The sequence below is a fragment of the Harpia harpyja genome, chromosome 12 (assembly GCF_026419915.1).
Source record: "Harpia harpyja isolate bHarHar1 chromosome 12, bHarHar1 primary haplotype, whole genome shotgun sequence".
NCBI lineage: Eukaryota > Metazoa > Chordata > Aves > Accipitriformes > Accipitridae > Harpia > Harpia harpyja.
In genome coordinates this window covers 25,502,276-25,528,300 of record NC_068951.1, presented here as the reverse complement: position 1 = coordinate 25,528,300, position 26,025 = coordinate 25,502,276, and the positions used below count along the sequence as shown (strand labels likewise).

The 26,025-nt window shown below is 40.2% G+C and overlaps 1 protein-coding gene across 5 annotated transcripts in view; it reads right to left on the bottom strand.

Moving 5' to 3' along the window:
* NYAP2 (neuronal tyrosine-phosphorylated phosphoinositide-3-kinase adaptor 2) overlaps positions 1 to 26,025 on the bottom strand; it is a 150,490-nt gene that overhangs the window by 40,636 nt on the left and 83,829 nt on the right. For all 5 annotated transcript variants that reach the window (XR_008237570.1, XR_008237572.1, XR_008237571.1 and 2 more), the window contains one exon: positions 16,232 to 17,329. Coding sequence is in view for 1 of the 5 variants with exons in the window: in XM_052804098.1 (XP_052660058.1) it covers positions 16,232 to 17,329 (1,098 nt within the window). In the remaining 4 variants the exon portion in view is untranslated. The remainder of the gene's footprint in view (positions 1 to 16,231; positions 17,330 to 26,025) is intronic.

Below are 26,025 nucleotides of genomic sequence, written 5' to 3'. Positions count from 1 at the left end.
ACTTAACAGAGAAGCATTTGTACTTGTTGCCTGATAAAAATGATTTGTGCATTCTTAGTTTTATTATCAGCTGAATCAAAGCACAGCAGTTCTCTGCAACCAGCTGGAAACTATGGAAATATTCAGACTAAATAAAGATTTGGCTTATAGTCTACTTCTTTATAAGGTGTAGAAAATCAGTTTTCAGCTGGCTGTCTAGACTTCATAAATTTACATTCCACTACCCTTTCTTGGGGATTTTCAGTTCTCAGTTTATCTGAAAAGTAATATGTCCTAAAAATGAAAAGCAGATTGAATCAGATTATAATGTCATGCAACCCATCGCAGAGTCTGAGTCATTATTATTTGGTGATCTCTATCAGTAACATTGATACACAGTCAGAAAAACAACATGTCAGTGTTTTATATAGTTTTCTGTAATATTAGTTTCCTGCTCACTTGTGAATACATAAAAAATGAAGAAAAAAAATTAATGCCTCACTTTTGCTCAAATATTTTGGTGAGGATTTTACAATAATTTCAGCTTCCTTCATAAATGTCAATGAGAATCATACTCAAATTCAATTTAAAAAAATCACTGTGCTAGTTCTTGCTTGACTGAAAGAGTACCTCAGTTCTAATGTGCCCGTGATAGCTCCAGAAATGCAGAACGCTCCCCTCCCAGGTCATGGTGCATTACTGGGACCTCTTCTTGACTGTCCCAGTCACTTGGATGTTTTTATACTGTCAACTACTCCCTGCTGATGCAGCTCCATGGAGCAAGCTCAGTGGCACAAATTATTGTGTCTCATAAAAGCACATTCATTGCTCCATGTTTTCGCTCCTGCAGTCAGTCATGAGGCATTGGCAGAAATCATAGCTGCTGGCTATGGTTACCTATGGGGTGGTGACCTTATCATCAACTGAAAATCAAACCAGTATATTTTAAACAGGGTAACCCTTTATAAAAGCTACAGCAGGATTTAAATGGCCACTTTATCCACATTGATCCCGTGCTGAAAACATGAACTCTAACCAGTCATATATATATTCTGCTGAAAAGTAACAGTAGCTGCTGCACAGCTGGGTTTTTTTTTTATTTTTTTATTTGAGAAGTGCAGAAACACAGATGGGATCTAAGTTGCCTCATGCTGTTAAAAACGTTAATTTGGAGTTACGAGATACTGAAGCTCAGTGTTATGCTGGGAGCTCTCTCAATCACATGATGGCCACAGGCAGATCTTTTCACAGTCAAGTGCTGTATTCTGAAAGCTGAAATTATTATGGAAAGCATCTTTATTGTTCAATAATTCGTAAGCTAAAATAGTACATAAAAATGTAAATTTCAAGAAATAATTCACTGCTTTAAATATTTATGGATACAGTTCGTTGAACTGTCATAAAGGCATTCAAATGTTTCAAGCACTTCAGGTGTCATTGTATTTCAATATTCAAAGATATGCATTTTTCTTATTTATTTCACCTGAACCTCAGGCTTTTCCATTTCAAGAATAAGATGGTGGCTAAAATCTCTTAGAGAGAACGTATTTTACAAATAATTGACATGTACAAACTGAACACTAGGCAAGGCTGACATGTGAGTTGTGGTACTGAAAAACTCGTAAATGCTAAAGAAAGTGAGAAACAAACTGAGTTAGTCAGCTGTAACTTGGACCAAAGCAAACTGAAAAATACAGCTATGGAAAACATCTTACCTGAAAAGCTATCACTCGAATATATAGTCTGTGGCTGATCTGCCACCCTGCTCTTGAGCACAAATTAATTTCAGGTTCTGGTGGCTTCTTAGTGTAATGCTAAGTGATAAACAGCAGAACCTTTATCACAGCTTGGGGTTTTGGGGGGAAGAAAGAAAAGCAATTGTCTTAAGGAACTTAAAATGAGGGTTGCTCTCTGCCATCTCTCTCAGCTGTGAGCTGAAATGTATAAACTAATCATCCATGCATTATTCATTTACTCTTTTTTCTTTTATTCTGTGTATTTGTTATAAACCTAAATAAATAATACATCACTCTAGGCAGAACTCGCATACTGTGGGAAGCAAATGGTACTACTCACAGGGTCTAAAATTCAGCATATGCATGCAGATGTAAAGTAAAGTAAGTCACTTTGGATGGGGTTTAGATGTGAATGAGAACTCCCGATCGTCTGCAGCCCCGACATGTCGGACCTCACCTCGTACGGCCGCAAGGCAGGCATGGACCTGGCCAAGGGAGCAGGAGCGCAGAGCATCCCCAAGGGCACACCTGGCCATCAGGAGGGGTGGAGATGCTGGATTAGACTGCAGCCAGCACGTGTGTGTGATGATCAGAGCTACCAGAGACACGTCCCAGGCTTCAGTTTCTACCCTCATACCGGGGGCAGAGCTGCTGAGCTGGCAGCAGCCCTGCTCAGCGAGCCATGTCTAACCCAGGGTCCTGACCAGGGGAAAGGCCAGGCACAGCTCCACCAGTGTCCCACGTAACACTGCCAGCATGACAGCAGCATGTGCCCATCCGCTACACACTGACCACTTCCATGGACATCGGATGTAGAGCAATACTAAGCCTCTGAGGGAATCCCACAGTTTCTGCACACCAGGGATTTTTATTTACCTTTATTACACATTTAAAAATTAGAGCTGCCTTTTAGTGGCTGTCTTGATGTGTGGGGTTTGTCTGATCTGCACAGCTGTAAATTTATCCCAACCTCTCCCAAAGCAAACTAATAGCCTATTAATACCACATGCAAGAAACATGGATGATGCTCAGTGCTTAAGCCATTTTTCTGAAAAAAACAGGAGTATATTATACTGTCAGTGAAAGCCATTTCCTCATCTTTATTAACTATGGTGGTTTGTCTATTCTGACTTCATCTGCTTGCTAATTAAGCAGAAGTTTGCTTTGCATATCAATTTTTAATACTCCTTTTTTACAGTTAAGTGAGAGTTGCAGCAGCCAGCATGTTCAATTAAAAGCGGCTCTGACCTAGTTCCATGCAAAATCAATAGAAAGCCTGAAAGACTCTCACAAACCATCTAACATTTAAGGAGACATGGTTGAAATACTTCTCGGTGTTCACTAAGCACATGTTTCTGTGAGCAGTGCAGGGTTTGTTTTGTTTTGTTTTGTTTTATAGGGTGAAATCCAGTGGAGATCACATCTGCCTGCTACAGACCTGCAAAGATAAGCTCTGCCTGCTACAGACAGCAAAGGGAGGGGAGAGAGGGATTGCTTAAAAAATGCATGTGGTTGATTTTCTGTGGCTATCCCAAAGCTGCTAAGTGGGCAATCCTGGCTAGGAAAACAAGATAGGAAAAGAAAAAAGCCCGCACTGCAATTAGCTGAAGACTAACAAAAGAAGGGATAGATTTATACCAAAAGATTGTCTAAAGCTTTAGAATAAAAATATTTGATGAAAGTTATGAACATTATAAACTGGCTGAAAAAAGAAACAGAATAGGATTCCTTCATTTTCAGTAAACTTCAGCTGGCATTATCAGTCCCTTAAAAGATGAAGTTTTAAAAAAATCTGCATGGTAAGACATACATTTAACATTGTTTGATGTCCCAGAGTAAGAAGGAAAATCTTCTTGTATGTTGATGATTGATTGAAATACAGGAAAACCTGTTTTTACTCTTACACAAGGAGAGCCATTTGATCCAAGATGATTCTATTTTGGTATATATTACAGAAGTGATGACAATATAATATGTCCTGTTTCCAAGAGGGCCATCCTTATTTCTTAATGATTTCTTCCAATACTGCACTTGATCTTTCAAGTGTGCCTATCCTGCTGCAGATCACCTCACAGCCTGATCCTTTGACTGAAAAGGCCACATCTGGAAGATAGGCATTGTACAGATGTATTAACAAAGCAAATAAAAAGCAATGTCCTGGGACTCTTACCATTATATGAAACAGCATTCTTGGAAAGGATGTTCTTTTGGCACTCTATTAACAGGTTTGCTATTTACCTCAGAGCAGTCACAATTTCGTAATTAAGCAGAACACTTTATTCTCTGATATTCACCGCATATTTTTATTTTATTTTCCTTTCAGAGCTGGCGATGTTGGGAATTGGTGACTTGCACTTAGGAGAACCTCAACAGAAGCCTCTGTGTTCCCCAGTGCCTTCTTGGGCTAAAACCTAAGTACAGCAAGTCAAAGGGGATTCTGCCATTGACTTCAACAGAGCAAGGGTTTTCCTTCCAGCACTTTGGGGCTAGCCAGCTATGCTGATTCATATGAATGTATAGCATAGTTGATACTGATGAGCTACAAACATTTCTCTTACATAGTTTGTGCACCCAGATCTCCTGCTGATAATCCAGGCAGACCTTTCAGTCAAACAACTAAATGTGTGCACATAAATTTCATAGCTGTAGATGGGTATGTGCATGGTCTATGTCTGTTTGCAGCAAATAGGATTTAAGTAGAAGGAGGAAGATGACTAGTTTGAAAAGTCCGAATGTGGCTGTCCTGTGAAACTTTCTTCTCTCCCCTGCCTTCCTCTGTTGGTATCACTGACACTAGCCTTGGACCACTTAGTGACACACATACGCAACACAAGCATATACTGCCACCCCCACCCTAAACTCAACACTGATCAAAGAAAACACTGTTAGATGAAAGACTCAATTAAGCTGTGGAAATCAGTGACTGTAAAATGTTGCCCAACTGTTACTAGCATTCGATTTGAAGATGGTGCCTGCTCTTACTTAATTGCTTTCCTTTCCAACCCTGTTCATTTCACTGCACGCTCGTTCTGTTATTCAGGTTCTTAAATATACAGCCTTTACGTTTGGATGAGGAAATGATGGTTTAATGGGCACTGCACGTGTCCTAGCACAGTATGGCAAGAAATCAGAAGGCAAGGATGAGCCAAAAAAGCTAAAATATACAGACACTTTAAGAAAAATGTTTTTATAGAAAGTTCATGACCGTCAGTTTCAAAGCTTCACTTCAAAAATATCAATCTTTCATAGAAGTGCTGACTATATTAAACTTGTCAACATTTTTTGGTCAAGTTTTCTGCTGAAAAACAGCCTTTGAACTATATCAGCAGTTTGAATGCAGGGTTCTTCCATTGTTTGACCACTTTCATTTCTTCTAAAGTGTATGCCTTCACCCAGATTCAGTAGTAGATAAGAATCTGTTGTTAGTCAGAAAAATGCAGAGATAGTAATGGATACTGGTTGTGAAAACTGCAGACAGAAACCCTCACTCTTGTATTTTCAAATTAAAAAATATCAATTAGAAAGTTGGAGTGAAAATAAATTCTTTCCTGGCTATTTTGTCTGTATTTTAACTACTTCTATGAAAAACATTTACATTAATGCTTTTCTCTTTATTGACTCCATTAATGAATGAGAAAATTTGCCTGTCATTGTTAGAACAAGTGTCCCATTTGTACAGCTCTCCTTCTACCACAATATGTTACCAGTAAAAGGGAATCCTGACGTTGCCTTAACATTGGCCCTACCTGAATTTAGCTCTCAGTTTTACAAAGCCGGGCACAAGCATACAGGCTTTTCTATACAGCCTCTGTGCTAAGCCTAGCTGGGTCAGGGTCCCAGGCACTATTTGCTCTGCAAGTTAACGCTCAAGGTTTCTCCTGATTACAGAATGAAACCCATATGTCATTCTGTCTTTCTATGCCTTTTAACAGAATCAATCATTTTAGGCCCTCCCCGCTTTCTAATTAGAGGTTTCATTTTGTGAACTAGTTTTACTCTTGCTAGCTAAGCAACTATTAAGCCATGACAGCACAGACTTCAGATCCTGAGGAAATAAGCAGAATTGCAGATGGCCTTATACAGCTCCGGCCCATGCCTGTGCTTGTAAGACGTTACTATTGTTGCTTTCACAAGTGCACAGAGCAGCTAGTGTGGCTGGCACAAGTGTCTCTGTATGTGTTACAGCACATATAAATTAAATATAAATTATGCAAACATTACCTGAGCAGTAAAGTAGCTACAGATTTCCTGGAAGAAGGTACTTTTGGAGTTACGAATTTAAGTCACACACAAAAATCTCCAGCAAAATTAAACACGCAGCTTCTCTTTTTCAGATGAGTAGTTACAAGAACAATAGTTCTCCTTACCCATTCTTAAATGCCAGATAAAGTGCTAATTGCATGTTACTGTTTTAACAAAAAAATAATTATTAGGGATGGATAATTCTGTTCAGCGGAGTAAAAGTAACCCGAACCTTCATATCAAACCAAAGGTAAATGAACCTAATTTTTTAATATGCATTATTATCCTGACAATTATTTCCTCAATGTTCCTGTACTTCTCACCTTATCTATACCTAGCATGTTTGTACACCCCTACAGTTCCATGGTTCAATATTTGAATCAATGTTACGTGTATAACCCAAATAAAGCTATTTCTAACTCTTTGATTTCTCTTGTTACTGATAGACCCCTGGAAGGTCCAGAGAAAACTTAAGGAGAAGCATACCCACCTTTTCTCAGTTAAGAGTCTAAAACTTTTTATGAGAATATTATGGGTAGATTAGATAATGCACTGACAAAAATGTGTAGCATATCATGCAGTCATCCACTAATTTTCTCAGTCTTCGTATTACTCCCTGCTACATTCTGGATACCTAAGTGCCTTGGTTTGCAGAGTGGTTTTGCAAGGAACAGCAGCCTAAGACAAGGAGAGGACCCCTCTTGCCATAATTTATAATGGGATCCCCTGAAGTACATCTTATCTCATACTTCAAGGACCTTTGGATTGGGCCTCTAAAGATGGGGTTTAAGAATTGAACTCGGTCTGCCAGGAATCAAATCAGACATGCCAGAAAAAGTATGGTTTTTAAAAATGGATAGATAAACCATTTAGCCCAAGGAATTGTCAGGCTTTGTTACACAGATCAGTAAGGTAAAGGCATTTTAAGAAAAATCAAGAGGAGAAATAGCAGTCAGAGGTATTGGACGATTTTAGAACTGAGGGAAGAAACCTTGTTCTCTCTTTTATTCCCCCCAAAGTTCCCAATCTCTTAAAATTGCATAGCTTCTACAGCTAGAGCTGTGCCACTGTAAATACAGATAAAGCATTTAATTGAAGTCCATCTCTTGTAAAGATGTAATGACAGCAGCTCAAGAGATCATGAAACCAGGTTTCAGATCATAAGCTGGCATGCAAAAGACTTTCATTTAACAATGATCTCGAGCAGCTCCTCTGGCTATGTGACACTGGCTATGTAGATATTCCAGTTTCTGGAAAAAAAGCAGATTTTTGTTTGCAAAACTATTTTTTTTGCTCACAATAAATTTTGGGGGAACTGTTATGTTCTGCTTTCTTTGAAATTTGCACAGTATTTCACGTTCCTAGTGCTCACAGTCCTTGGCTTGGTGGTGGTGGTGTGCTCTGGGGGACTTTGGTTATTTTTCCTAAATGACACTGTGATCTCCTTCCTTGTGATTTGGTTTAAGCAAACAGACTTAAGTGCTACCTCTCTATACCTACCTGTGGAACATGTCAAATCTGGTTCAACATGCTTTATGAACATCATGCTTCTCAAAAACAAACACAATAAATGTAGGCCTTCCTACTAACAGTCTCTAGTTTTAGTTTTAGGATTTAACAAACAAAAATGTATCTGAATCCTAATGCAAAGAAAATCTGATTCTTAACTTAGAAAAAATGCAATTCAGGGTCCAGTGCTTGGTTATAAAGACAAGTTCTGAAAGATCTAGCAGCTGCCTTGAAAAAGGAGCCCTGTACTGCCAAAGCCAAAAGCAGGAGCACCAGCTGGTCCCGCCCTGAAAGTCATCGCTTCAGCCAGCCAGCCAAGCCGACCCACCAGAAGAGGCACTACAGTCCCCAGCCACTGGTTTGATCTACACTCTCATGAACTTGCTTTCTCCCTTTCGTAAAGTTAACATGCACAGGCATCTTTTTCACATCTGAACCGCAATTTCTGCTTAAAACTGCTCACTCTCCAATTGCTGCAACACGATACGATTTTAGTAAGATACTCTACAGAAGTCTACGTCTTTACAGCTATAAGCCAAAGCTGACACCAGACGTTTCCTCCAGCAAGAGGCTCCATATTATTTTCAAATAAATTATCTCCAACTGACACCAGGTTAGAGATAATCAGACAATCCCCTAACAGCTCTATTAGGGTATAAAGTTCAAACACGTCTATGTTCAATACAACCATTCACTGTTCTAGCAGAGAAAAGTAAAGCATGGCTCCCTATCACATCCAGAAGCCCTAGGTAGGAGGACAGCGATGAGAGCACGGGGCTGGGACAGCCACCCAGGCCGGGTGCCACAGCTGCCGCCCTCTCAAACCTCTGGCACTGCCAGCCTGGCCGGCTTCATTCAATGCGGCTGCGCCAACTTCCTGAGTAGAGGCTACGTAAATAAAACTGCACCATTCCTTTAAATCAAAGTAGTTCGATTCCTATCCTCTTTTTTTTTTTCCTTAGTTCTTTCACAAAAGGAGGACCCCGATACCCCCTAAAAAACACAGTAAGGAATTTTAAGAAACTGTATTTAGCAGTTTCATTGAAGGTAAAATATGCTTATGGAAAACATCACCAGATTAAGCATTTCTTACCATCATTACTAAGCACCCATAAATTGGTCATAAATTGTGTGGTCCTGTTTGAAACAAAAAGACAATAAACTCTTTGATTCACCGTCCTGCTGTATGACTACACCATTTTGAATACAAGCTGTTCTAGTCACAAAGGACACATTTATTTTCTTGAAGCCAGAGACACAGATGGTGTAAACTGGAGTAGCTCTCCTGATTTCAAATAAGAAGCGGTGATTTATAAGTGCTGAGGATTTGGCCTAAAGGTCAAGATATTCCTCTGGCTTAGAAAGCTCTGTTAAGTGGCGAGGGGGGGGGGGGGGGTGGAATCAATGGCACTTAAAACTCAGAACCTATTATCATTATCCACGTCCTTAAGTGCAGCATGTGTGACTTTGCTTATTCACAACACAGTGCAGTAGGTGCCGGTAAGTGAATTTAAGGCATTTTTTTCCCTTCATTTTTAACAACTTTCAGACAACTCAAATCTTCCTGTACATTAAACCTAAAGAGAAAATGTCTTTTTCAGTCCTTTACCTGAAACTGCCTTTTACTTGAAATCTAACAAAAAGAGAATAGCTTTATCTCTATTAATTTTTCTTTTTTACCCCTCACAAGTTAATTTCTTCTTCATAAAAAGGAAATGTCGATTAAATTGCTAACCAGAAATTCTATCATGCAGTCAAGTAATATAAACAGAAGGAATAAATAAATCCGTATACATCAATCAGAAACAGCAGCTGTTTCCAGAAAAATCTGAGCAATTATTTATGAAATTATGTCTTCTTGAATGCTTCTGTATACTGTCACAATCCCAGGAGGACCTGATTTTCTGATGAGCCTAAATTGCTGAATTAGAAGAGGAGACAATGTCATGATACCAATTAGCAAAACCATGGCATTATCATCTCAAAACGTGTGTTTTCTATTTTAGTAACTGCATGTAACAAAGACATTCCTTCATCTTAAAAATGGAGGGGACATCCCACCCATTAATGACCTGAACAACTAAATGCCCTTAAAATAGACATACTCCCTTTTGCGTGAAAGCAGCAAGACAACAAACGACATAGCATGCATTTCAATCAAGGAATGGGTACCTACTGATTTATCCATTCAAAGTAACCTTGGTGCCAAGAAAGAACTGAATTAGTGGCATGCAACGCAAAACAGGGCAGCGATGGCATAGCTACAGCAGGGGATTAGCACCCAGGAACGTGCAAGTTGCTACTGAGCTGCCGTGCATCCTTTCACACATTTCTTCTTTGTACCTTTGCTTCTCAGCTCCCTCCTTCCCACTTAAGAGTAAACCTAAGTGAAACGTTGGTTTCCTGCCTTTCACGTGCTTAGCTGAATGACCTTACTGTCACATTATGATTTGTCTTTCCAGTTATTTCCTGTGATTGTTAATTGGGGAACACACATCAGCTTCAACAAGTAAGAGCCTCCAGCTGGCCAGGCTAGCTGGTCTGGATCAAAATATTTAGTCCAGTGCCCACCTCTTTTTGCTAGGGGATCTAAAGATTACTGGTGAGGGACAACAAGTATGGCTGAAGCAGCACTCAAGACCACTCAACTGCAAAATGAATCTTGTTTTTTCCCAAAAGCTTGGTTCCTGAAGGATGCTGACCACATCTGGTCATCCCCACGTTTACACTTCAGTCATTTTCAGTTCTGTCTCACAACATCGCACACTCACCCCAACAGGCATGTCCCTTAGTGAAGGGCAGAGTTTGAGAGACCTAACTGACACCAGCAGACCAGACAGCTCATGACCTTTGTGCGTGTGGGTGTCCACAGCTCTTGCCCTCAATGTGCACTCACAAGCGAGCACGTGAAGAAAGTACTTCTGATGCTGCAAGTCCTTAGCTTGCTTATATCTTGATAGATAGTAATTGACGGGCAAGGACAGAGCCCTCTTCGGGCTTTAACTAAATGCAGTTAACTGTGGTAAGACCACATCCTTCCAGTGGTGAATGAGTGTCATTCTCTCCAAAGCTGGTGTTCTTTTACCCTCTATTCTTTTTCCTCTGGCACTTCCCCCTGCTCCCTCCTCTAAGTCTTTTCTTTCAGATCTACTTTCAGGACTGTCAAACGAGACATGACTGCTGTGATCACCTCATCTAATTTCATACATATCATGGGTCATCAGACTAGAAAAGCTAACTTCTAGTAAAACAGCTGCTTCACCTGTGACGGAGAAGCCAATACACCTCTGGCTCAAAGGTTCAGGAGTAACTTCAGTTATGCAGTATTATTTCCGTACAGCTGTAGTTATCTCATTAGACTGAACGTAGCATTCATACTGCATGCAATCAATTGCTACAATGCAGAAAAGGGCTGGAGAATTAGGCTGACATCCCTTTATAGAAAACTACCAAAAATATATTAACCTAGACGTTAGAAATGAAGTAGGCTTCCAAATTTCAGTCTCTGATACTGATTCTCAGCTATGCAGTTGTTGAGCAAGGGTATGTAGTGGAGCAGCTATAATACTTTTCATGGCCAGCCTAGTCCTGCAGGTAAGCTCTTCTTCAGAATACCAGAGGCTGAGGAGGTATCCAAATGAGAAGGTATGCACAGTTTAATGGTATACCAAGTCCACCCTCCTTAGGCAAGCGTTTTTGATCCTAACTCCATTAGAAATACATAAGCTGAAATCGTACCCTGTCTATAGCTCTCATCCTGCGTTCAATGCAGAGGTGGGGGTTAAACAACAAGACCCATGTGGGGTGAATTTTCACTTGACTCATTTCCCAAACTCTCTTTTCCAACATACTGTTCTAACAGGGAACCCAAAGCTTCTTTCTAGCTCCCTGGAAGGTACCAACATCAAAAAAAAAAAACCCGAAATGGTAAAAATTTCCATTCTAACTCCACAATTTCTTCGTGGGAGGGTCTCAGCTGTCTGAAATCAGCATGAGCTCCTTTTTAACAAGTTGAGCCACTTCTGCTCTTCTGCACCCATCCCCTCCCCTATTTGATAGCTTATAATAAAATGACTTAGATTCCTAATGCGGTGGGCACCAGCCAGGAACAGGAAATGTTAATAATTACCCCAATTTTCAATCACTAACTGAATTTTCAAAGTAGCACGTTCACAAATTTCCTCCCTGTATATGACTAGAAGCTGAAGAGTGAAACTCTCCGTAGGCAAAAGCCAAAGCAGCTACGAAGCCCTGCAGAACAGCTATAGAAAAGAGCAATGAGCTGCTGTGCATCGCATGTCCTGATCTCACACCTCATGCACAGAGTCGGGGCATACAGCAGAGGTAACTGTTATCTTGTGCAGTTCATTAGGATGAATATTTGCAATACTTTCTCAAAACAGGCGCGAAGTTCCCAGGAAATTATAAGGAAACTGAAGCCTTAACAAATGGAAACAACCAATACACAAACAGAAAGGGCTGGTCCTGGCAAGGGTTTACAGGACAATTTCACCCAGAAAAAATGCCTTGAAGTGAGTGCAGTTCAGATGCACAATAGCAGCTTCTCTGGTTTGCTTTTTAGGATGTGGGTATGCCTATAGGCACATGACTTCAGTTCTATATTTTCACAGAGTATAGTATGTTTCTATGGTGCAGAAAGACAGAGGCAGCAAATATAGCTCCAGAAAATCTGAAGACCATTCCCTTCCTCTCTCCCTCCATAATTCTCTCTTTACTGAAGGACACAGGTAACACAGACACTCAATGCATGTGCTAAAAGCAAAGGGAATGTGTCATTCGACACAGCTGGATTGAGCGGTCATACTTAAAACACCTTCCAACTGTATTAGAAAAGGACACGCTGCAGCAGCCCAAGGACACCAGGCAGTGTTGGTACCCTTTAAATAGTTTCCCCCTAACCTCTGAGGACTGATGTTACACTTCACAGGGGTCTGCCAACTGTTAGGGCACACTACCATGTTATCCCACACAAAAGCAGGAAGGGTTAAAGAACAGTCAATGACAATTAATAATACCTATCTTTTCCACTCTTTCACATTTTTCATGCTCTACATCTTTCTTCAGTTTTCCATAGGGGTTCTCTCCATCTTTCTGCCTTTCTTTGTGATTATCTTCCACCAATTTTTTCATTTCTGATTTGGCTTTACAATTTGTTTTTCTTTGTTCTTTTCTCCCCACCTTCATAATTGTGCTGTAATGCATATTTAAGATGCTAACAGCACACAAGAGGATTTTTAGAACACAGCACAATAAGTGAGCTGCTTATAAAATCCAGATACGCACATCACAGCTGCAGCCGGTAGATGCTGAGTGCATTCAGCAACATGTCTGGGGCTTCAACAGAAGCTCACATCCTCAGAAACGTGGCCCTGAGGTTACAGTCTCCTTAGTATCACTGATTTATCCTACTAATGCAATTCCAGTGAACTCTACAGGAATAAAATGGAGGGGGATAAAAAAGGAAAAATGGCAGAATATTAAAGAAAATAAAACAGAAAGGCTACAAGGGCATCTTTGTTTGTATATTAAAGGTGTTGACTGGAAATAAGGTTTGTGCAGTCCTTCTCAAAAAGAAACCCACTCAAAAATGCCACAAATTAAAAGCCAGCAAATACATTCTGAGTTTGGACTCAGATGCCAAATTTCCACAAAGTCAGTTGCAGTAATAACAATAAAGATGAGAGAGAATTTTCTCTGTAACTGCTGCAATATTTTCCAAATACACTCAGCTGAATATAAAATCTAGTATTGTGCTTTTTTTTTTTGACTAGCATATGGCAGTGAGAGCTTCAGACAAGTCACAGAGGGCTGAGTCTTGGAGGATTCAATGAGAAAGTTGCTTGAGATGCGCTCAGAATAATTTTATATTTTAGAAGCAAATATTCTTAGTTTCCTAGCATGATTTCATAAGAGTAGTATAACTTCTTTTTTTGTGTGTGTTTATTATCCTCTAGATTCTGGAAATCTTTCCGTATGCTGACAGCAAATTACACTGAAGGGACAACTATAAAACCATGGCAGTCCCAGTTAGTCCTATGCCATGCATTTGTTCTCCCATAGGTTTAAAAAAAGAAAAAAATCTAGAACTGTATGAGTGCCTTAGGCTTCCAGTGTGATTTGCAGGAGCAAGATTTCTTTAACAGATCATATGATTAGTCCAGTCTACACTATCTATTACTATGTATAATGACGGCATGTAAATGTGACAGTCTGGTCAGATTCTACGTTCAAATCCCACAATTTAGATTCTTTATGGTGGATCATTTTAATTTGGAATTGCAAGACACAAAATGCTAGACCTGTATGTGTTCCTCTGTAATATCTGAGCACAAACCTGGTTCTTGCCCAGTGCAGTAATCCCACAGGATTAAGTCATACTGTAAATACCAGACAAATTACAATCGGATTAGATGGGCAGTCTGTTCATTTACTCAACACAGCTGCACTCCAGAGTCTTTTCACCACTGGTGTCTATTTATAACATGAACGTTTTGTCCTTAAAGTAAATGAACACAGTTTCTATTTCGTATCTCTCTTGTCTTACCGTTTGTGACCAATAAGGAGCACATTTCTACTACCTAAGGAGCAAGCAGAATGCTCCTTGAGAGGCTGAGAAGTAAGCTATTCTTGGTACAGATCTGCAGGGCAAGATTTAATTTTATCAGTGAAAAGTCCCTTCAAAGGTCTGCATTCAATTTCAGTCAAGTGGAATATAGAGAATAGCTTTCTGCAGGTAGGTATGAGGCAGCAGCACAGATTTGCTGAAATTTCCCAGGACTTGCCACATTTGCTGCAGGAATTTCTATAGGTTCCAAACCTGGTACTTCTGCCTACATCAGTGAGCATAAACCCGTCCAATTTATGAAGCTCACTGGGTAGATCTGGTGCAGCATGGGGTTTGCAGGGGATTTCTGCTCACTTATGAATAAGAAGCATGCTTAATAATGTTCAATATTGTCTGCACTTTGCCAAAATCTCCCTACCACTTCACCGCAATTATTTATAAATGCCACATCATATCCCTCATAATTGTTCCCAATTACAAGAATCATCTTGCTTTTTAGGTACAAATTTGCTTCCATCCAGCACACAAATAAGGCATTATTGTATTTTTATTACTGTAATCACTTAGCAAAACCCTACTGAATTATGGAGCTAAGACTTTCACAAAACAGTATTTATGATTGCAGGCCACAAAAATATTAAAGCCAAATTAAGCAAACTGCTGCACCAACTTGTATTCTCAGTATCCTACTAACTCCATTCTCACCTCCACCTTCTGATTTCAGAATCATTATTCCTGCTTTGCAAAGAGATAAATAAGAATAAAACTGCTGAGGTTGGGGCAGTGGAGTCCATGAATCAGGAGGAATGCTTTGTATGCCAACCTAAACCATTGCCGCCAAGCTTCTCCATACTTACATGTTTGCATGTACTCACTCAGCTGCAGAGGTGTGAGGCAGGCAAACTCTGCGCATGAAAACCCAGAGGGGGTGCTCTTGTGAGCCCCCTGAGCGTGCCCCAAAGTGATGTGACACACTGCGATGAGTAATGTAACAGAGCAGCACAAACACAACCAGAAAGGCAGTGCAGAATTCATTTCTATTCTGTAGTGATACGGTAACCTGGAAACCAGAACACCTTCCTTTATCAGGTATAAACCAGCGTAGCTTACCACATCGTATTTAACGTGTTACAGCTGCCAAACAGGTATAACATAGCACTTACACAAACAGAAGATCAGCTGTTCTCGAAAGAGAGCTCTTCCATTCGGGAGGTGCCAAGAATTCAAAGTCATAAACTGATTTTACTGAAGTTGTAGGAGAAAGCGTACTGAGCCTGCTTTGCACTCTGACAAAAGGTGTTGTGGCTACCATCCACTACAAGACATTGTCTTTGGCACCACTGAACGGAACATTTTTGAAACAGAAATACTGGTGCCAGGTTGTGCTTTCACTCACACCTGTGGCTCCTGCTGATTTCATTAGGGGTTTCCATATTTCACTAGCTCAGAAGTAGGTGTACATTGTGTAAACCTGAATGCATGTGGGACAACGATCTTATGATACAGCATATGAAAAGTCAATATTGGCTTAAGGTTCTCCTGCACAACTTCCTCCCATGCTTTTCTCTGTGTGGGGGTAATGTGTTATAGGTCATGTTGCTTTTCAGATCGATCCACAGTATGGCCTCCCAACCAGTCACACTAGCACAGCTGAAAGAGACACTCTGTGGCACAGTATGGAAGGAGGCAGTGGGAAGGAGAGGAATGGTTTAAGCTGGTACCTCTTGTTGCCATCATACGCACCGTGATCACAGGCCAAGTTAAGGGTGATCAATGGATCTTTGCCAAAAAGAACTGCTGTTTGGTTATCTTGCTACAAGCTGCTTGGACGATTACTGTGTCTTAGCATCCACCAAGAATGGAAGGATGTGACATAGTGGGAAGATCCCAACACACGTTGGGAACTGTGGAAAAGTTAATAAAAGCTGACTCCTTCTGCAAGACCAAGCCATGAATTGTACTTCTGTAGTGCAGTATGCATACTTAAAAATCTTAAAAATAAAATACGAAGACTAAAGCAATTTTAACAACAATCACTTTTCTTCCTGTTACAATAAACTTATATAAGGAATTCAGACTTCTGAGGTATTTGATTTTTGCAAGCATTTGATTTAGTAAAACATAGTGAAAGATATAATTATACAAGGAAGAACGAGGAAAAATTACATCAAGGACTTACTTTCTGCAGGTTCCTTAGATCTTCTGCCACTGGAGGACTTCCTCAGGAGACTTCGTCCTGAGGTAAAGAGGCTGGTTAGTTCCTCCAGAGGACTGGTGGGTGTCCGAGAACGGGAACCACTCTGAGATGATGACCCGTAGGTACTGACTGAGGCATTTACCATCTTTCCTCCTTCTTGCAACGTGTTTCTGGCTGTAGAATGAGGCACTGATGGAGAGCTTCTTGAGAGACTTCCTGAATGTACAGAGTCATAAGGTGGAGGTCTTTTGAGGCTTAAGGGGGTAAGAGACCTACCCATACTGACAGGAGAAGGTGAGGCAGAGTGACTTTTAGGATAACCATGCGGAGACTGTGTTCTGTATAGGGTAGATGGATGAGGAGGTGAGGAAGTGTGCCCAGGGGTGCTAGTTCCATGAGATACTGTCTGGTCTTTCTCCAGTTTTTGATGGCCTGATGTGTGAGGTGGCAGTGAAGATGGAGAAGCTCCAGCTTGTTGTTTGATGTAAGACACATTTTCTAAAACAGGAAGCTTTGTGACCTCTAGTGGAGTTAGAGGAGACTCGTCAGAATTCGGGGAACACTGCACTGGTGCTGGTGGGAACACCAGCAGTGGAGGTCTGTGAGAAAGCAGATTTGGAAATGGTGGGGGTATATCACAAAGCAAGCCCTTGGGAGTAGATGGCACTGAAGACTTGGTGAAATCTAGGTCAGGCACTGTGGGAGTAGCACACTGAGAAGAACAAGTGTGATGGTCATATTCACATTGACATTTTGATTCTTGGCCTACATCATCAAATATAGGGTATTTCATCTCTTCATAGACTGCTTCGCTTTGGTCATCCTCGTCTTTTTTGAAGTCTCTGAGAATATTCCCAACCATCTCAATATAAACAGGCTCTTCTTCCTCTGTGTCTGGGGCGGGACTGCTGACCTGCGATAAAGAGGCATCCCTAGTGAGTGTTGTCTTCATAGGGCCATGCTTTTTGATATACGTTTCATCAAAAGATGTGCTTAGCTGAGTGTTTGGATTTCGTTTCGGCTTAGGAGGTGGAATCTTCTTTGTGTATTCATCACTGTGAGGTCTTGGTTTGGCTGACACTGAAAACAGAACAAAATATAAATTCATCAGAAGTATGTAACACACTGTGTCAACCATAGGATCTCTGTTACAGTGTCATAATTCTGGAATGGATTTCCTGGGACCAGCCCATTTCTGGTTTTCTCTGGTATTACATCAGTAGAACACTATAAAAATAACACCCTATTCAAAACACTCCTAATCTTCCCCCAGAATGCTCTGACACTCCAGTATTAAGTAGCTGGTGAGCACTTCCCTTCCTCTAAGACATCTGTTCTCTCCCAAACTCTTTGGACAGGGGACTTTCCATTTTTAAATATTATGCTTTTCAAATATCACTGTGGGATTTTAAAGACCCAAAGAGTTGCCAAAGACATAAAACTAAGTATCCAAATGAACTCCTTATGGCTGCAAGAGAACAGTTAAGATCCTGGACATTCATACTGGAATGACAGTGATGTCTTGATTCATCACTGTGTGCAGAGTTACCTTTTTATTTATAGTAACTTCTTGCATAAAGCACAACAATTCTCTCAGCATTGATTGAGAAAGAAAACACTCACATACAAATACTGTAAAATTTGCTGTTGGGATAATCCTAACTGTTTATCTGGACTCTCTCCTATGAATTAACATGACTTCAGTGAACTCAAGGGGGAACAAAGTATCTCACAGATTCAGATCCTTCCCAAACAATAGACTATTTTGTCTTTGAAATTATAAATCAAAACATTATGATAAAATTCGTTTAAAATGAGAGGCCAAGGGTTTCTTAGATATTATTCTTTATGAATTAAACAATAAAGAAACTCATGGAAATTGCATTTTGTTCACTGTGCATAAATAGTTAATATAACATCTCATTAAATGTTGGAGTTAATAAAACGCCTCATTATATGTTTGCATGAAGCCAGGTTTTATCCTAAGCAGACTCAACAATCTTATTCAGAAACAAAATTTACCACATACGCTAAACCTAATTTATATTCCTATAGGGTAAATAGTTCTTGCATTGAAAGCCTTGACACCTCATTGGTGAGTTTCGCAATTTAGAAGAAAACCTGAACTACAGGCCAGTTTAGAATGGCAGCTTTCCTGTCTTACCAAACTTTGCTGCTCCTTGCAATTCACCGCTAAAGATCTGCCACTGTAAACTCAGTGCTCAGAAATTTCCAGACATCTTCTGCTGACCCATCAGAAAACAGCCAGCAAATTTCTAATGTTAAACCAAGTAGGCAGTGCTCATGGAGTTAAAAACTGTCTTTTAGAAACAGCCTCAAAGGTATTACTAAAGCCAGCAGCGAGGCACTGCTCTGCCAGCTGAAAGACAGTATTTTGACAGTCTGTGAGGACACTGTCTCAGGGCTGGAAGACACCTGCATTACAGCATGTTACTAACGTGATTTGGTCAGTATCAGAGGTGGATTCAAACATAGTGTTATGACTTTGTCACATTTCTGCTTTGGTCTGCTAAATAACTTCTCTTCAATTCTTACAAGGCATACCAATAAAGGCAGATGTTAAACAAGATTCCAGTTTTGTTTAGGAATAAGGAGCTGTGAACGTAAGCATGTGCGCATATATGAAGTAACGAGGCCACTCTTTGTCAACAGCATTTGTTTAAGCTTAATGTATAACTAAGGTACAACAAAGCAAAAAGGAAAAGAAATCTTGCCAGAATTTAAAAAAAAACAAACCAAAAAACCCTCAAAAAATGATATTATGCTTTCATGATGGTTCCAATTAATGTGTTCCGCTTTGCAGCAGGCTAGGGACATGCAAAAGCTACCACAGATAAGAGTATTTGGTAGCTTGATAGTTTTTCACTATGTGGATATATCCTAATGCACTTTAAATTTGCCTTTTTAATTAACCCAAATTAATTTTCGTGAATGTATTAGGATAGACTTTAGGGAATGAGATGTAGGCTACCAGAATCATTTGGGCTTTGCAGAAATTATTACTCCTGATGTATTTGACAATACTAGCAGATTTTTCTTGCCATGCTTCCAGCTAAATCACTATTTCCTTTCTGTTTAGTCTGTTATTTGTATATACATTCTACTGACATAAACTTGATCTCAATCCTCTTTCCACACCTTTGTTAATCTGATGTACAACAAACCTGGCAAAAGCAATCTTCTTCAGATTGGTATCATTAAAATGAAGAGACAGTCAATGAGACTGGCACAAACTGCCTGATAATTTCTGAACATGTTGCCCAGGACCTGAACTCTACTTTAGACTGGCTAAAGGATTACAGACTTTGCTGCATTTGTGAATTGTGTATTTTGTATACAGAGGCTTCTCACAGTCTTCAGTTCCCTGTGCATCATGATACCATCCTTAATGGATACCTGAGATACAAACGTTTCCCACTCCTCTGCCTTCTTCAGACCCCTGTTCCCTGTGCTGTCTTCTACATCTCCTGTGCCATGGGTGTCACACTGAGAACGTGCTCTGTCTCATAGCCATATCCCCACTCTTCCATCTGTTTATCTGGAGAAATGTTAATGATGGACAAAGTAATCAAAAGATGCTCTTGTGCTGCAGGTCATTCAAAGCTAGTGTTAACTGATATTTTTACCTAAAAATAGCTAAAAGTGGTTAAAAGTACCGTGTTTTCAAACAAATTGCTAGAAATAGCCTATTTTGCCTCTTTCCTCCTTCCATTTTCACAGTTTTTATCCAACTGATGAGGTTCTGCCACATGGTCTAAACCTGTCCTTAGGTGTTAGGGTTTGCATATACAACATTCACAAGTTATTACAGTACAGACAAGGAAATGAGAAATGTCATGGAAAAAATGATTGACATTCTGCCATCTAGTCTTGTAAAGTATTTCTGCATGGCTTGAAATTAAGTACCGCAGTGACACACACAGCATTCTCATCTGACTTTGCATGATATGTAGCATTAGCTTAAAATATCTTGGTGACATTATCAACAAAAAGGTCAAATGACCCAGTCTTGCTGTATGATACACAGGGTAAAACATGACAAGCTGAAGGATTTACGTTCCATTTTCTATTAATAGCATTTTTTCCTACACCACAGTTTAGTTTATTAAAGTATATATTTCCAGGAGGTGGTATGTTACTGAGACCTTTTTCCCTCCTTGACAAACTGGACTTTTCAAACTAAAATTTAAAACTAAATGCTTTAAATATTTTATAAGCCTTATAAAGATATAGAGGTACCTCCTATATGCTACACGGAACAGGAACATTTGGTGCTATAAGACTTCCTAGAGAAAATACACAGGTAAATGGATAGGGTGAATAGCAAAGGAATCTTTTTATTGTGCCTGGGAACAGAGGAACTGCTCAACACCTACTGGGAACTCCCCTCAGCTGCAGTGGGGCATCCAGGAGGCAAACTGAATTAGCTTTAAGGTGGCTATGGTTCAAGATGCTTATGTTTATTTAACAAAGGTTTCTACTCTGAAACACAGCGCCATAGCAAGGGCTGAACTCTACGGCACACCCGATAATGGAATATGGATCATGAACTACTGCTCCAGCCCAGAATAACAGAGAAAAAAAACCCAGGAATCCCGCAACCAGAGCTGTGCAAAGCTAATGAAAGAAGCAGAGAGTATTTGTACAGTTCCTGTGTTACCAACATTTGGCAGGGATAAATGTGCATGAATGCAGAAGTCCTGGCAAGATCCCATAGCCAATGAAAGGAGATTATTTGGCAATCTCCAGAGAGGAACGGGCAAGATTGCTTTAAGTACTTGACATTTATCAGGCGGAAAAAGCATTCAGTGCCTGCTGGGAACATAAACTCCTATGAAAAGTAAACCATGCTGACATATTGGTGGTACACATACTGCCATGTTGTCTGCTCTAAACATGGAGTAATTAAGTGCTTTTCAACATGGATTACTATGTCCTTGGTGCAACTGTTGCCAGCAACTTGCCTTGAGACTCTGCCACTTTTACATCAGAGCACGTGGGGCCAGATCCAAAGCTAAATGAAAGAAATGAAAGTGAGGACTATTTCTCTCCCTGCTAGGTACAAGTTCCCTTAAATAGCCACGCCAAAGTGCACCACAAAGCTCTTGTGAGTGCTTCTATTACAGACACACACAAATGCAATAGACTGCCAGGTCTGCAAGGAGTTCAAGCAGACCAGAGGCAATCAGATAGCTCAGCAACTGCTACGTAGTCCTCTGCCCCAGCTGCAGGAGCTCTGGGTGCTGTGCTAGCAGCTCCTTTTTTGCATCAGAACTGCCCAAACTACCACAGCTGATAAACTGGAGGCACGATGATCCTTGCAAACAAAACTGAACTTCATGGAGTTGCTGCTTGGGCAGGAACTCTCTGTATTTAATAGCATCCCACTACCAAGCCATTATCTAGCTCTAACTGCAAGTGACACAAACATGCAGGCTGTAATAACTTAAGTTCTCATCTAAAAGCAAGAAGCACAGTACTTAAAATAGCCTTACGGAAGCCCTACTGAATAAGCAGAATATGACATTTTTGAAATGAGATATTTGTAGTGCAAAGGTTATGCATAGCTTTCAGACATGCCCAGATAATCTGCCTTTCATAGTTAATTTTGGAAATACAGAATGCTTCTGGTCATCTTATCCCTCTGAAGTGTTTTTCTACTCTTTAAGGAGAGACTGAAATATGAAAATGTGTTATCAGATTGTTTTTTATTATTTGCTCACTGTATAAGGAATGAGTAAAAACATCTAAGAACTAAAATGAATTTCGTCGTTTTCTATTGTCCTTTTGGTGTTTACCAGCTTCTGCATTTCAGAGACCAAGCCAATTTATTGTGCTGTTCACTGTAACAAACAGAATAAAAATACATTTAACAGGAAAATTCCTCCCCTTCAATTTCTACAAGAGGCTACAGCATTCAATTTCTTTCTAAATGAGGGAATGATTTGGGGCCTAAGAATTTTTAAAATTCTTAAAAATGCACTTTAAATGCAGAAGCAATTAATCTTGCTGTATTTTGAGGGGTACCTCTATCAAAAAGAGCCTCCAGGAGTGAAAGGAAATAGAATTTCTTTAATTAAACCCTGGACGTGCTGGATACTGAATCAAAGATGCACAGATTCTGATTTACGTCACATAATTCAACAGAGAAAACCCAGCTCTAGGGTAGCACAGAACCTATATATATATGTGTGTAAGTTCAAGACTATGAGTAACTTTAATGAAATGAACTGCTTGTTCAAAGTTGCACATGATCTTAAGTGCATTGGTGCACCAGTGCTTATATTGGGTTGGATTTCATTATCTCTGTAGATGAAGTTTGAATATTCTTAGTGAAACTGAATTTAAAAAGGCACAGTCCTCTGAACTGTGCAAAAGATCAGCACTCAGGAGACCTGAGTTTAATTCATCTTTTTGTCACAGGCCACAGGGCCTCACCTGCCATTTTACCCCTTAATGCCACTTTTCAGCATCTATCTTTTACCAGTTTAGGCTCTAAGGTATTTTACAGAAGGTTTTTATTTTAATTCATTTGTTTATATCAATCCTTGTACAGTGGTTCCCATCATTGGAAAGCAACAGTAGAAAACAAAAGCAAATTTAAATATATCTGTTGGAGACATGCAGTGTTGAACATGCATCTTTTCTTCTCGAAGGAATTTTTGAAGACAAATGTTCCTACACTGTGAACAGCCATAAAATATACCCACAAAGATGCATCTTAGCAAATGACTATAGAAACATCATCACTAGGTTGAAGTAACATCAGAGAACATATCTCTGTCACGAAAAAAACCTGGCTTTCAAAATAGCATTGTCCTCATGGACACAAGTCCTTTCTGCGTAGGTCACCTTTTCTAAAAGATGCTAGTAGGAAAAAGCAAAGAGGAAAAGAACATGGAAGGCATAAAAGAACCATCTGATTCATTCAAACAGCTTTTCAAGCAATAGGTGGTTTCAGTACAATGACTTCATGCAGTACATATTTCTTCCTCCTCCTGAATCTATTAGCTCTTACTGGAAATTATTTGGGCATTTAAAGAGGACAAAACTATACTGAAAATGAAAGGACTAAAAGACAGTGTCATAAAATAATACTGATGTGCTACTCAGATGTCTTAAGGCTATGATTAGGGAGACTTCAAAAATATTCAGGTCCCTTTATTTTGGCTACAACTTCTTTCAGCTTTTAAAATGATTGATTTCTGTTCTAATTCAAAGTGGTGGAAACCTAGTGGCTTCCGTAGTGATATTCCAGAATTAAACACCAGTATAACAGAGAGCAGAATTGGGCCCTGCAGTTAAATTCAGTTCTGCATTAATCCAACAATATGACTACTGCAACTGATAGGCACCATGGTTGAAGACGTGCTGCTGCCAGATTCAGCTTAAGGCTGTGTATCTGGGCCACAAAACCAAATTCTCAGCCCCAACACCATGGCTACTTACAGGCTGTATGTGCCAAGGTAGCCATACCTGTCTGGGATTCACAAAAGCCAGCCTCCTGCACTAACTGCCCTGCCACCAGAGCCTCCCAGCACGGCAGGGGCTGTAGGTCCTTTGCTCTGCATTATCAAGACGAGGGCAGACCCAGAGATGCCAGGACATTTTGACAAACTCCAGAGTGTGAGCGTGCTGGAGAGAGTCCCTCCCCAAACTGCCACACTCCAGAGCAGACTGACTTCCAGTTTTTTTCCTCCATAGCCCTCCACTTCTCTGTGCATCCACCTGATGCACAGAGTTCTGCTTATTACCTGTTCCCACAGTGAAAAGGTCTCCGAAAGCTTTTAGAAAATTACAAAGTGAGTAAGTTTCCTTCTGAATGCCCAGCCTCGTGCTTTCATATATATTGAACTTCACATCCCAGTTCTTTTAAAGAACGAGTAATTGATGTCCCTGATTTTTCCAGATAACATTGAATAGGCAAAGAAAAAAAGAAAAGAGAGTGTTTGAGAAATAATTACAAATTATTTGCAATCAAGCCTTTCTGTGCTATTCACTGAAGCTAAAAGTTATTGTCAATTGGCACAGCCCTAGAAAGGCAGAAAAAGCATGATTTTGGATAAGTAAGAAAAGAAAAGACAATTTGAATCATCCTCCTTTTACAGGAAAACTGATGAACTGAGTGCAAATGGAGGCAAACAAAAAAATCTCACAGTAACTTCTTTTAGGTCACAATGATTTCTGAGTATCTATTTAGAAAAATATCCTTGAACTAATATGCCCAGACACAAGGGGCCAGGATCTATGGCATTACATGGGTGTAAATTACAGCAGTTCCAGTGGAAGCAGGCTCTGAGAAAGGAGAGGTGGGAGGATTACTGGGGAAGTGGGAATCTGAATAAAGGACACTCACACTGCCCACACATGCAACCAATGAAGCACTGGTTTGTTCTGTTTCAGGTAGCTGCAGTTTGCATATGCGAAACAGATTTTGCAGCCAGTGCAACAGTAGCAATAAAAAATTTTGTAACTGTCTATAATCTGAAGGAATTCTAGATATAGAAAGGCAACTGGCATGGGAATTTATCCATCGCGAGCATCATTAGATGAATTACATGAAGAGTGTGCAAATAGAACTACTGAAACACGCTTGCAGAGAAATTAATTTACAAAGTGTATGTGCTTGCTTGTTGGTGGCTCTAGTGCTCTAGTGTGGGAACCTATACAGAGTCGGAGCACTGAAAAGTTAAACATGGTCACAATAGAGTACAGAAAAAAGCAACACGAGTAAAGCTTTTCAGTTTTAAAGCAACATTTATGGTATCTTGACTGTTATCTTGGAGATGAAACCCGAACAGCTTTCGCTGTTTTACTGTAAATTAACTGTTATTGCTCCATGATTACAGCTACCCACAAACTGACTGCATTTCACACTGTGAACAATGGGCGACATCAGCCCCCGCCACCCCCCACCCAAAATCTTTGTTGCAGTGCAGCTATTAGAGCCCAGTTCTCATATAGCTGTCATCCTGCGCTAGCTGCTGCCTCTCCCTCTCTGTAGCCGCCCATCTCGCGTTCCCTGAATACGATGCAGAAGATGGTGAGCCTCTGCATTTTGTCTGACTGAGTTTCTACAGGCTGTGCTGCGTGATGACTGCAAGTGCAGCAGCATTTCTGTTGACCTGCAGAAAAAGATCTCTCTTCTGCTCGGAAAGGAATGCTTCTAGGTATGTGTGAAGAGCTAAGTCCCATTGACATGTGCCTCATATGCCTACGTCATATGAGCTTGGTATGTAGTGGTCACCACTATGATACCAGCAAGACTTTGAGGGCTGAGCTGCTAATTCATATGTTGCCTGCTGCCCAAAGGACACTGAAGGCCTCTGTGGTATCATTTGGCAATGCTCATGTAAACAAAGGCATAGCCCAGTCTGAATGCAATTCCTGGCTTCACAGGAACAACACTGCTATTGATTACTAGCTATCGTAGCTGAGGGAGATGATGTGGGCAATCATTTGCTGGACTTTCATGACCTTCTTGGACAAGGTATGGTACAGAGGCTTTCTGACCCAGTACTCATAAGAGACACTGAATGAAACTGATGTCTGCAAGAGTTCCTGGCTCTGGGTGATTTCTAAATCCAGTACCCACACCCAAATAGTGGACTCTGAAATGATTTACAGGAAAAATGGGAAAGGTGGTGTTGTGGTTAACCCCAGCCAGCAACTATTAACTCTATCCCAGCCGAAACCAGGACAGAAGGAAATCAAGCTAGAGAAAGTGCAAATGCTTAATGAAACAGTAAGTTTAA